General features: G+C 37.3%; 1 protein-coding gene across 1 annotated transcript; it reads left to right on the forward strand.

Moving 5' to 3' along the window:
• Positions 1–866: 866 nt before the first annotated feature.
• Positions 867–2,685, forward strand: LOC118740740 (4'-phosphopantetheine phosphatase-like). Its single transcript, XM_036472400.1, has 2 exons — positions 867–1,101; positions 1,172–2,685. The coding sequence occupies exon 2, from the start codon at positions 1,185–1,187 to the stop codon at positions 2,274–2,276; it is 1,092 nt and encodes a 363-aa protein (XP_036328293.1). The 5' UTR covers positions 867–1,101; positions 1,172–1,184; the 3' UTR covers positions 2,277–2,685.
• Positions 2,686–13,695: the final 11,010 nt, after the last annotated feature.

The raw sequence follows: 13,695 nt of genomic DNA on the forward strand, positions 1-13,695 counted from the left end.
TGTCATGCTGTAGCGGACCAACTGGTGTCTCTGCGCTAGCTTATTGTTTGTTATCCGATCACTGCTCGTGTTTTAACGAAACGTGATTGAAGTTGAGCATTTGAAAGCACATTTGCATGTCTGGCTGTAGCTGAACGTGTAGAGATGCTCGCTGTTAGTTCTTAGCTCCCAGCATGTTCGGGTTCGAATACCGTCAGAGGCAACATATAATTTTTAATTTTTGTCTTGGTTTTTATTAATTTCGAAAAAGTATTTGAGAAGTGAAGAACACAAACGTGTACAAACGAAAAAATATAGCAACAATGCCATTGTTATTATGTTGGAGTAGTTTTGTGCTACTCTGATGTAATGCGGGGATGGAGTATATGGTCCTGCCCTAGGACATCGCAATGTTAATTGGACCATATTTTTTATATGAATTGTGGTTAATTTTGGAGTACTCCTTGGTCCTTAGGGAGTACTCTTTACACGCATGCATGGAGTAGTCGCGATTTTTGCAGGGTAGTGATTGCGGTTGTTTCTTTCACACGATCGTTTCTTTTGCTCACATGTTTATCAGGTTTTGAAAACCGCAGGTATAAGCATATGTAATGGTTGCCATGTTAATTCAAATCCTGTAATTCATTATAGTACATTTTCCAGAAAGTAAAAACTACTCCCAATGTGAAACAAAAATTTCTCTTTGCGTTTAAAAGGGCCTTTTACAAATTATTTGGTATAAAACATTTGTTTTCGTGCAACTTTTCTTGCAAGGCCGTTTGGGTTATACGGCAGTGAGACCTAACTGCACAACTGAATTCCTCAACGTCAATAGCTCAATGAAAATCCTTCACATGTGGCAACGCTGAACAGCTGGTATGCACTTGTTTTCGTTTTGTTATGTTTTATCGCAAAAATGTACGACACAGAACTATTTAAATATTGATAAAACCGTGGAAAGGTGATTATTCTTTAATTAGCGGCAAACAAGATTAGCGCAGAAATAAAAGCGAAGAGAACACTTGCGGAACGAAAGCAAAGTAATTGTATGCTAAATATCAGCAAAAGGGAGACTTGCGTGTCAGGGGTTGCAAAAAGTTGATATTCTTGGGAAAGTTAGAGGTATTTTGTAATTTTTCAATAAAAGCAAAGAATCGATGCTCATGCGTATGAACAAATCTTTTCAATCAAGCATAATAAGAAGAATGTACGAGTCCAAATGTTTTACACTGCTAAAGGATCCAGGTTCCTACACACCAGACACCATAGACTTGAATCAGAATAAAGATGCGGCTTCTTATTGGTTTCCTTGTTTTCGAAATCTGATAGAAAAATTTGCCACACAAGCAGCAGAAAGTCAACGTCAAACCGATGCAACAGCCATCGAGCGTTCGGAAAAATTTCGCAAATCTTATTTGGAAAAGTTGGATGAGTACCAAAGAAACACAGAGGTTAATGCGACTAACAAAACTGTGCTCGGTGTACGTGAATTGCTTGAATTGAATGAGACACAATTGCGCCTATTTGGCTTCGCAGATCCGTGGCAACAACAAAAACAATTAGAAAACACTGCAGCACTTGCAGCCTTGAAGAAGCGGCTCGAAGAGTTGGATGCCATTGATAATAATGCAGCGTGTTGGACAGAACTGGTGCGTGGTGTACTCGCTGGCAATATGTTCGATTGGGGCGCTCAAGCTGTGACGAGTATTTTGGAACAAGATTCAAAATTCGGTTTACATGCAGCGCTAGATCGTATAGAGAAGCGGCCATGGCTAATCGACAACTTGGATGCTTGGTTGCAACGTTTGCGCGGCAATGCGCATAAATGTGCGCTCATTTTCGTAGATAATAGTGGCGTAGATGTAGTATTGGGCATGTTACCTTTTGTGCGCGCACTGTTGCAACGTGGCACCAAAGTGTTACTATGTGCTAACACGGAACCCTCATTGAATGATGTAACCAGCCGAGAGTTGTCCGATTTGCTGGATAATTGCTGCAAATATTGCAACGTTTTGGCACATGCATGGCACGATCAGCGATTACTAGTCTACGCAAATGGACAGCGGGGTCCATGCTTGGATATGCGTACGTTGCCAGTGGAATTGTGCGAGGCCATACAGAAACATGAGACTGATTTGTTGGTGATCGAAGGTATGGGGCGTGCGCTGCATACGAATCTCTATGCGAAATTCAGCTGTGAGACACTTAAGCTGGCTGTCATAAAGAATAAATGGCTAGCCGAACATTTGGGCGGCGATACGTTTGCAGTTATTTGTAAATATGAAGGCGCCAGCTAGTTAATATCATCTAATTCGTACCACCGTTTAATTTGAGATTAGATTACCTACTTTTGATTAAATGTATTCATTGATGATCCAGTCATGCAAATAGGACGATGAGAGCAAAACCAAGCATAATGGATTGGAAATCACAGCAAAGTACACATGCAAATAAACAAATATAATAATTATAAAAATATGTAAGTTGAACCGGACGTAAGGAGGCAGTAGAGACTTGACGGAGCGACGTTTGAAGGCATTGGTGTCAATAACCGAGCACCAATTAATGATCTATTATTATACCTAAAAAATAACAAAAAACACATTTTAACAATTTCTTTGTGAAGAGGCAAAGCAAGATTTTCGGAGTTAAGTCTATGTCAATTGTTGTGAACAAAATAAAATTTGTAATTTTATTAAAAAAGAACAGTTCAGATAATGCATATTTTTATTACACAACACTTTAGTCTAGCGCGATAAGCACTTTACCTTCAGTTTATCACATAACCTGTGTGACTATTTTACCCAGGCCTCTATTTGTTATTGTTGATTAGGTGGCATAGCTTAGACAGATGTAGGCTAAATCATTAGCTGTGGATTTTAATATTATCTATGTACATATCGTTAGTATAGTATGGATATAGTATGGAAAGGCCGGATACGACATCGTCGCTGAAATGCAAAAAAGCCACAACTAACTAACATTTATTATTCCATAAAACGATGTGGGGACTTATGATTCGATGAAATGCATCATAATCAAAGGGTGAATTTTGGGATTTTTACAGGTTTTTGTATTTCAGCGACGATGTTAGTTACGTTCTTTCCATACTATACTAACGATATATATGTATCTGCATACCTATACACTATGTATGCATAAATATGCGTGTAGGTACCTACTATCACATTTTTATAGAATATTTTTTAATTCGATGCTTAAAACCAATGATTTTCGTTTTAAATGCTGTAAAATTGCAGGTGGCAATAATTTTTTTATTTAATGTTTTTTAAGTTCACAAGTAATTTAAATTCGCTAATTGAAACCATAACCCTTAGATACCTACTATATGTATAATACCTAGTTTGGCTAAGTGATTAAGCAAACCAAATCCTCGCAGCGAATTGTCAACCCAAACTTCTTAATCCTCACCATAAGCGCATGTAAATCATATGACATTGCAACACCCGCAAAATATTCAAGCGAGCGTGTTGGCATGTACATAGGTACATACAAACAAATTGCATAGCCGAGAAGCATAATTGCTGACCAATTTTAAAGTGTAATTAAAATTAACGCAAACGGATGTTGCAGTCGAGTCGGCAGGTTGAGCCAAAATAGCAGATTTGCTGAGAGAGATATACATAGATGAAAGTCAGCAAACTATCTAAGCCCATAAGTATGTACATCTACAGCGTGAACAAATATATGTACATACATACATATACGTATTTGCAGGCTTTGGATAGATATTTCGCTTCAGATGGTGGCAATAATCCATTTTAAAATGACTTTGTTCAACGTCTGAGTTGTGAGGCATTAAAAACTTTCGTCAGCGCACACCAAATTTTCCAGCAAAATTACACCGAAAACTTCTCACATCAAATTCATTATTAGTTGTTGGTGCTGTTGGAAAGTTTGTCGTTAAAAAATGTGTTATGTATATATGTATGTATGTATATCTGCCTGTCGTCGTTTACATTTCTATCATTCTATGTCATCATGCCAAATATACCGCAGCCTCCTCTAGGATCCAGGAGCACCCATGCGAAATTTTCAAAAACTATAGTTCGATTTTATTTATATATAAGACTAGGCTTAATTTGCTGCAACTTTGGCTATTAAAACTCATAAAAAACTACAAATATGTACATAAGTAAGCCGTATTGAGAGATTAATGAATATCGTTGACCAAAGCTAAATCCGAAGTTGTCCCAAAAATACGGCAAAAGGACCGAAAATTAGCAACTAGTCCCGAAAATACTGAAGTAGTCATAAAAATCCCCGGGAAACTCCGGAACTGTGCCGAAAACCCTGAAATAGTTCCGAGAATCGTGAAGTAGTCACAAAAATACCGAAATATTAGTCGCGAAATTCGAGTCCTACGAATCAGGAAATAGTCCCCAAAATTGCAAAATGGAATAATTCTCGGATATCTCGAAACAGTTTCAAAAATTAAGAAATAGTTCCGACAATACATACAAAAGTAGTCCTGAAAAGTACCGAAACTGTCCCAGAAACACCGAAATAGTCCCAAGAATCCCGAAGTGGCTACGAAAATATCGAAATAGTCCCGAGAATTCAAAATAGTTCCAAAAATCCCGAAGCGTTTCCAAAAATTTCGAAATAGTTCCGGGAATCCCGAAGTAGACACAAAAATCTGGAATTAATACATAAAAGAATACAGAAACAAGTATATTTAAATAATTCCGAAAATTCCGTGATACTTCCGGGAATGCCGAAGTAACGAAAATCTCGAAATACATAGCTTGAATAATCTCGAAACAGTTCCAGAAATCATGAAATAAACCTGAGAATCCTGGAATAGTTCCGAAAATCTCATGAGAAACCGAAAAATGTGTCATCTCCTGATTCGCGTCATAAGGAAGCTGAGTCAGCTGGCAATTATTTATGTCCCTAACGACATGTCTATCATTTCCTACTATTTTATGGATCACGTAGAGACCCTTAGAGTGTAGTATGAGTTTCTTATTACCTCCGACTTTCACATCAACATTTATCACGGCGAGGTAGTCACCACACTGTACGACTTGGTCCCGGTGTGGCCCCAGGAGGCTCGCTTAGTTTCGTATTCTTGCCTAGCTATGATGGAGTCGGATGCATCTTTGCGTATTTGTTCTAAGACTCGTCCCTCATCAGGTCATACTTTATCCCGAAAAAATTCAGTGATTCAGTGGACGATTCTTCTCTGTTCAAAACCGAACAAAAGACGGCTGGGTGTGTCCTGGCAGGTGCTATGAATCGAGTTTTTTATAGCGTATTCTACTTCAAGTAGCCTTTTAACAGAGTCGTCGTGGTTTTTTTCGTTGGCTAATTTCCGTAGCATAGCTATCAAAATATCCTATTCCCAGTTTCCACTTGCCCGTCAGCCTACGGAGCGCCAACGGCGCCCTTCACGTGGCCTATGTTTTGCTTATCAAAAAAGAACTGAAGTCCATGGAGGCGAAACATGTCGCCCATCACTTACAATTCGTTTTGGTCGGCTTTAGTAGCTGAAATATTTCTCGAGAGCGGCGATGACCTCTCGAGCACTGGTAGAGTTCGTTGGGTAGAGCTTGGCGAACTTCGTAAAGGCATCGACTACTTACCACTAGGATGTGTTTCCGTTTTGGCCTTATCGACGGCAGCGGTCCGAAATGGTCTATATGAATACTTAGGGTGTCGGCATAACCTATGGAATCCCCACTTCTATGCCGTATTTTGTAATTGTAGTTTTCGAGCTCGAGAACCCATCTAGCGATACAAGTGCTTAATTCTTTTTTCTCAAGAGTCATCGTTAGTGAGTTACAGTCACAGACTTGTGATGGGTATACCTTCCAAATAGCATCTGAACCTCCCAAAGCGTATATTATTCTTGTCGTCTTGACGCTGCAGCAATACTGAACCGAAATATATGCTGCTGGCGCCACTGTGGAGGTCCGTTTCCCCTCCTGGCTTATGTATGCATAGCCAGAACCGGGCTTGGCGATCTGGGGGAATGATGGCACGAAGCGGCAGAAGTATGAGAATAGGCCAATTCACGACTGCAGTTGTTTTGGATTAATGGGTAACGGAAATTGTCTATGATCTTACAGGACAATTCTGGCTGAGATAGTAAAAAGGTCTTAAGACAAATGAAAGACAGATGCCAAGACGGTGCGAAAGAGTTTTGTTTTTCTAGCACAAAAGTCTTAGAATAGAAGCTCTGTCATTCACCACCCGTGGTGAAAAGCTATTTTGAGAGCAACCACTTATATATCATTTAGCTCACGTCGCTCCAACAGTCGCAATGGCCGAGTGAGCAAAGTACAGGCATGCCACTCGAGAGATCCGCGCAGAAAACTTTTTATTTGTTTTAATAAAATTGTTTTTCTTTTTTAGTTTAACTTAATTTTTATAAACTTATTTTATGCGTGTTCTTTCCTTCTTAATTTAATTTTCTTTAAATATTTAGATGTTATTGTTTAAAAAAATATTTTATTCAACTTCATTTAATTTAGCAACTATTTTATTTATTTGCTTTTTAATTAATTTTTTTTCTTTTTTTAGATTAATTTATAGATTTTATTTAAATATAAAACACTTTTTTTAAATAATTTAATTCTGAAAAGCTTTTTTAAATTTCTTCTTTTTTTAATAAATTTGTTTTTTGTTTGTTAATTTAATTTTCTTTTAATTTTTTTATTTTACTATTTTAAAAAGAAAAATGCTTTTTTCTTTCGATAGACTGTAATGAGTTGAAAGACAGTTGCCAGAATTGCCCTGCATAACCTAAGTAATCGATTTCGTTATATTCGAACTTACATTTAACTAAGATAAGTTCCAAAGCCCGTGGACGGGACATTCAAAGGAACTTAAGTTTTTTTAAATGCCTAAGAGAAAATTTTTTTCAAATTTTTTCTATACATTTTTGGTCTCAAAACTTGGAAATAACTTATATTTGCTATCTCTAATGTACAGAAGTGTCTTAAAATGATAGTTAGATATATAAATAAGCAGAGAAAGGTATGTAAACATCCACGCTTTTCTCCAAGTGCATTTGCGTCTATTGTTTGTCGTTGTCTAACTAATGCAGATTAATTACATTTTTTCCAGCTATTATCGCACAAAATTTTTGCAGCAGCCACAATAAAAAACTTGAAAAGAGCAAAAGTTTTAGCCACCACTTAACCAAGTATTAATTGATATTTATGTGGCTCATTTGAATTACTTAATACAGAGCGCGTTGGAGAGGATAAAGAAACGAAAACATGAAAAGTTAAAAGTTTTCGAATTAAAAAATGCTAATGAAAATAAATTATTTGTCGGAATTAGTGGAAAGGACGATCGGAAGAGCGTTGACTAAAATTTGAAAAGAATAATATTGAGTTCAACGGATGAGTATTCGTAATGAGCATTTACGCGTAGGAAGGCAATAGTTGCCCAAGTAAAGATTTTTTTAAAACAATTTAGAGTGAACGAAGTGTTAAACATGCGAACAGAAAGTATCGATATGGTACTCATTTAAAGTATCGCTTTAAAAATATCGGGTGCCCATTAATATCGGAATAAAAAGACTCGATATTCCAAATATCGATACCAAAATCCAAAAAATTTATATGAATATAGATCTCGTATATAGGCCGCTGTGGTGTAATGATTAGAAGTGCTCAAAACTTGAAAATGGAAAACAGCTTCCCATTAAAACAAAATCGCCGTTCAAAGTGGACATAAAACTGTAGGGACCTCTTTTGTGCCACAACATTAATAGCCCGAACACAATGAAAACGACGAGCTATGTACCATAGCTGTCAATTTATTTTAACACGTACTCTTATGTAGATAATTATTTTGGCGCCGACCGGGCTACGCGACGACTGTGGTTGTGGCCAGATTAGATCTATTTCTATTTTTCCAGCGACAGATAAGGTTCTTCCTCTTCTTTTATATCAAACTCGTACAAATTCATCATGTCGCCGACGCATTAAAAAAAAAATCATGTCGCCATCGACAAAGCGTTTAGACCAGTCATGCCCAGCGCAGGGCACTTGCATATGGAATTCTGCCAGCGCAGAGCACTTGCTTATGGAGTTCTGCAGAGTTGGGGAACGACTGGTTTAGACAATGAAGATAACAAATTGGAAGCTGTGGCCCGTAGCTCGTCGTTTTTAATGTGTTCAGAACTTAAGTCGCACTTGACAAATCGGAGGAGAGTCTCGGTCAATCACTAACCTATTGTGTAACAACACGTACAGATTGAGATGTTGTCTTAAAACACCGAGGTCGCGGGTTCAAATTCCACCACATGCAATCCTAACTATATTACACATTTCTGCTCTTAAAAGACCAATTTATATCAGGAAGAATTGATAATAACATTATCCTTGTAATGTGAGTTTACGACATTCGATACGATACTAGGGTTCTGGTACTCGATTCCAAAAATATCGTTTTAAAACTATCGAGTAGAAAATATCGGTATCGAATGCCAAAAGTATCGATATGGTATCGTATCGTATCGAAATTCGTGTCCCTAATTACAAAATCTTTACCGAACAAAAAAAATGAAGTACATACTTAAAAAAAAATAAAAAATTGTCCTTCCACTGTCACGATGTTCAAATCGTTGGTTGGTTGATGTGGCGAGTTTAGCAACTACAGTTAGTAATTATGCATGCCGTTTTAAAATCCAAACTCGCAGTTTTACCTGAAAAAAGAAAAGACAACAAAAAACAGCTTAAATTGGTTATTTCTCTTAGATCAAACCTGTGGAATTTAACGACATGCAGTGGGATAATATCTCTAATGTCTGAATAAGGGTTTGGCTAGAAAAATAAATCTACCCACTAGGAGTGCTGGGCAATTACAGGGCAGATGATCTACAGTTTATTCTACGCGTGGTAAGTTGCAGATGGGACAAGATGTGTTGTACTCCAGTCCTAGTCTTGCAGCATGGGTTCCCAGAGCCCAATGCCCTGTGTAAGCGGCAGTTCTTCTTCTTGTTTAATGCTGTAATGGTCTAAACGATTTTGGTCGAGTTCCTCAAAGCACGCCAGTCGTTTCCCTTCTGTGCCAACTGACGCCAATTGGAAATGCCAAGTGAAGTCAAGTCCTTCTCCACTTGGTCTTTCCATCGCGCAGTGGGGACCTCCCTATTCCTCTGCTACCACCAGCGGGTTCCGAGTTGAATTCTTTCAGAACTAGAGCGCCGGTGTCCAGTTCGTTGACGGTGGGCTTCAGTCTTTTACACAATATGGCGTAAATGGCGGGCTCGCCTTTCTTGTGGATAGAGCAGAGAACACCTAAATTCCAGTCGTCGGACATGCGTTCATCTGACCATATTCAGCATATCAACTCCTCGCCACTGTACTTGAATAGCTCAGCTGGCAGGTTGTCAGCTCCAGCAGCTTTTTTGTTTTTCAAGCGCTACTTCGACTTCGTCATAATGGACTGGGAACTCGGATTCGTATTCTCCACTACTTTCAGCGCTGCTACCCTTGATTAGGGTAGAATTATAATTTAAATAAATTCTGGACATCGGTTCTTACAGGAGTCTTGAAACCTTTCGTAAGTCGCCTAACTCTCTGATACAAATTTCGCGCGTTCTTCCTGTCGGCCTGCATTTAAAGCGCTTCGCATTCCAATATTTCGGCCTAGCTCTTCTTAAATAGTGTGGCAAATACGTCTTGATTCCCTCTACAGTTCCCTGTACCGGTCCCACATAGCTCGCGTTGCGCCCGATCGCAGCGAAGCCCTGTAGGCGGCGTCTTTTTCTTTACAGCCTCTAGATATTTCTCATCGTACCAGTTGTTTCTTCGGGCTCGCTGAAATCCGACTACTTCTTCGGCGGCGGTATTCAATGAACAGGAAATGTGGTTCCACTGCTCTCATATGTCAGTTTGTTGAAGAGTTCTCTCTGAGAGCGGGTGTGAGAGTAGAGTAGCGAAAGCTTTTCTTGTATTTTTGGGCGCACATCTTTTGCTGCACAGAGGCGAGTGCGTACCTTGCCTGCAACAAGATAGTGGTCCGAGTCGATATTTGGAGCCTCGAAGTGTGTGTACGGCCAAAACACTGCAAGCGTACCTTCCGTCATCACAACATGATCCATTTGGTTTCTCGTTTTTCGGCTAAATTTACCGACGGTGGTTCCAAAGAGTCCTTCCTTGCCCACCCAGGCACTGAAGTCGCCAAGCCCGATTTTGATATTATGGTGGGGGCATCGTTCATATGTGCGCTCCAAGCGCTCATATAAGCTTTTCTTGGACACTTCGTCCTTCTCGACCTGCGCGGCATGGGTGAAAATCAGCGATATATTGAAGAATGCGATGCGAATTTTGACGAGACGTTCGTCCACCGAGGTGAATGACACAAACTTTGTGCTCCTTTACATGGCAGCTGTGGTAGACGTCGCAAGGCCGCGGAAATTTCTTGCCTTGCCCCGTCCAACGCATTTTTTGGATGGCAGTGATATCAGCCTTTTTCCTCACGAGGACATCAACCACCCGGGAAGAGGCACCTTCCCCATTAAGAGTCCGGACATTCCAGGTGCATGCCCTAAAATAGTAGTCCTTTAAAAGTTTGCCGTGATCGTCATTAAAAGTCGGGGTCTCATCCGAGGCTTTGCTAAATTTCTTCACTGGAATGGGTTTTTGCGTGGCGGGTCTCAAACCTAGCGCACAACTCATTGCTGCGGCGGAAGAACTGCTGTAGATAATTTTTTCTTAACTTATTGGGTGCCTCACAAAGCTGCCTTTACACGGGTCGATTTCTGTCGACTGGAAAATCGACTAGCCAGTTGCCATTTACGTGGGCAGAACTTCTTTAAAACCATGTTTTAACCAACTTCACAAAAAAGAGAAGGTTATCAATTCGTTGGAATATTTTTAATTTTTATATTTTTTTTTGTATGTTACCGCATAACTTTGGACCACATTAACCGATTTCCATAATTACTATTTTTTAAAGGAAAGGGTTTACCCCCCAGGTGGTCCCATTCTAATTTCGTTTAAATTCGATCATTGCATTATGAAGAGATTCACGATAATCTTAAATTTTTATATAAGAATTGCAGTCGGTTTGGTTTTTTGCATAAAAATTGCTTGTTAAGAAATATATTTAATAATTGCTCTAAACATATGCAACATTTAGTTAAATAAATATGATAAATGTTGCCCGAGGAAAACAAACAAATACATACACACATATTACAAACATTCATGTGATAGCAATAATTGCACTTTAAGAAAGTTGTTTATGTATTGAATTTAGTTAGACGACTGCTTGGAATTGTGTGCAGACAAATATACATCATATTACGTATACATTAGGGTGGTACTTAAAAATATTAACATCTACGTATAAAATAAAGACATCCACAAAAAGTTCAAAACTGAAAAAAATTTAGGGGTCACTCGTTACCAGAGTTTGGAGATTTTTTAACTTTTCGACAAAATTTTGATTTTGACCAACTATAACCCAGCGAGTTTATGGATTTATATGAATAAGTTTCAATAACATGTCAAATTCATCCGATTCCTTGTACCTAAAAATTTTTTCGAATATTTACCTTTTTTTTTTAATTAAATATTTTTCAAATCCTGGTAAGGACCCCTAAGAATTTGTTTAAAATTTAGAAGTTTTCGCGGATGTCTTTATTTTGTACCTAGAATAAAATAGAGCGGTACCCCATAAACAATTTAGATATTGATATTTTAAGGACAACCCTAATAGGAATGTAGTATACAATATTGTGGATATATTTCTTTACTAAATGCCATTTCAAGCCAACTATCTAATTGTGCGCTTTGTTAGTGACCTTGCAATTGCAAGCTGCACCGCATGTGTTACAACTGTCAAGTGTGGCCATCGGTTGTCCAAGTATCGTGCTGTTTTGATGAAATGTTTTTGATTTGAATGAGACGAGTGCAAATTTTCTTTGTAGTAACTAATTGAGGATATCTTCGGTGATACTACATACAAAGCATTCTATATCAATTATTACCTCTGGTGCTTAAATGATCTGTCACCTGTAACTGATCGCTTCTGTTAATCGTGCATCTTCGTCAGCCAAAGGGAGATAGTTTTGTCATTAGTTTATGAGACTGAAACGATTTGAAAATACTTATGTATATACCGGTGCAGGCAATATACCATCTAGTGCCAAGGTTACTAATTAACCTAGACCCATTTGCGGAAAACACGCTTGTAGTTTGCTAGACGTACGGACGATTCAAGAATCAAATATTGACACGGATCACTGCTTAACTTGCTGCAGTCAAGATACGCACTCGCCTCTGCATAACAAAAGGTGTACAGTAACACACTAGCAACCCATCCAGGCCTCACAGAGCCAAATTTTTTTTTTGTCTTTCAACTGAGTACAGTCTTTCGGAAGAAAAAAGTCTTTCGTAATACAATTTTCAATCCTGGCAACTATCTTACAGATCTGCTAACGAGGCGGTCTTATACCCTTTTTCCACCAAAAGCTTAACTGCTGTTAAGAGCTCAGGTAAGTCTTTTTGTTTTCGGGCAATAAGTTTTATAAAATTAAATGAAATACAATTTTTTTCTTTTTTAACCATGAAAAAAAAAATTAAAAGAAAATTAAAAAGGAAATACATACTACTAAGATACGAAGATGAAATGAAATTTAAATTAAAAATTATTCTCTGTTTAAAATAATATAAAATAAAATTTATTGAAAAAAAAAATAAAAAAAAATAGTCCCTTAAATTTAAATGAAATTAAAAAAAATGTTTTTTTAAAACAAAAAATCTAACTAAACGAACAAAATTAAGGAAAAAATACACAAAATAAAATTATTTCCTAAAAATTAAATAAATAAAAAATATTTTCCTTTTCAAAACAAAAAAATCTAAAAATTATATAAGAAAGAAAAAAAGATTATCAAATCAAATAAGAAAATAATCTTTCTAAAAATTAAATCAAAATAAAAAATTCAAACATTTTTATTGAGCTTGAAGCCGTTTCAAAGAAAAAATGTGTGGACGAGCACACCCTAAAGTTCAAAATCCTAAAACACCCACAACAACCACATGATCAAGAGTAGTTGGATGACAAATGAAAAAGTGGATAAAGCAATAATAGTTTACATGGCGAACTTAGCTTAGTGCGAGTTAAAGTCCCAGTGAACTCATTGAAGAAGTCTGATGAGGAGATATGGTGATCTCCGAAATATAAGCTATAACATCTACCAAATTCAAATTATAGTTGTTTTTCCACAAAATTTTTTCATTAAAAACGGCCTCAAGCTAAATAAAAATTATTGAATTAACTTTTACTAGGCGGAACAAAACAAAAAAAAAATAAATGAAATTAAAAAAATATTTTCTTTTTAAAACATAAAATCTAAAAATTAAATGAAAAAAAATTTAACGAGTTTCTAGAAATTAACTAAAATTGAAAAAGATCTATATATTTTACATTTTGAAACATAAAAATCTACAAATTAGAAGAAAATTAAATAAAAAAAGGAAATGATGAAAAAGAAAAAACTAAGCTAACTATCCGACAGCTCATACCTTAGATCTCTCGAATGGCATGCCAGTGATTGGCCCACTAGGCCATTGCTACTGTTGGAGCAGTGCGAGCAAAATAATATACAAGTGCTTTCTGTCAAAAGAGCTTTTCACCACAAAAGTTGGCCTGAGAGCTTTTTTTGTAGGATTTTCGTGCCTGAATAAACAAACAACAGAGTTTGAACTATCTTAGCCCGAA

The sequence above is a fragment of the Rhagoletis pomonella genome, unplaced genomic scaffold (assembly GCF_013731165.1).
Source record: "Rhagoletis pomonella isolate Grant_MI unplaced genomic scaffold, Rhpom_1.0 Rhpom_scaffold_00006, whole genome shotgun sequence".
NCBI lineage: Eukaryota > Metazoa > Arthropoda > Insecta > Diptera > Tephritidae > Rhagoletis > Rhagoletis pomonella.

Coding starts and splice junctions, on each gene's coding strand:
- LOC118740740 (XM_036472400.1), top strand. CDS start 1,185: ATGTACGAGTCCAAATGTTTTACACTGCTAAAGGATCCAGGTTCCTAC.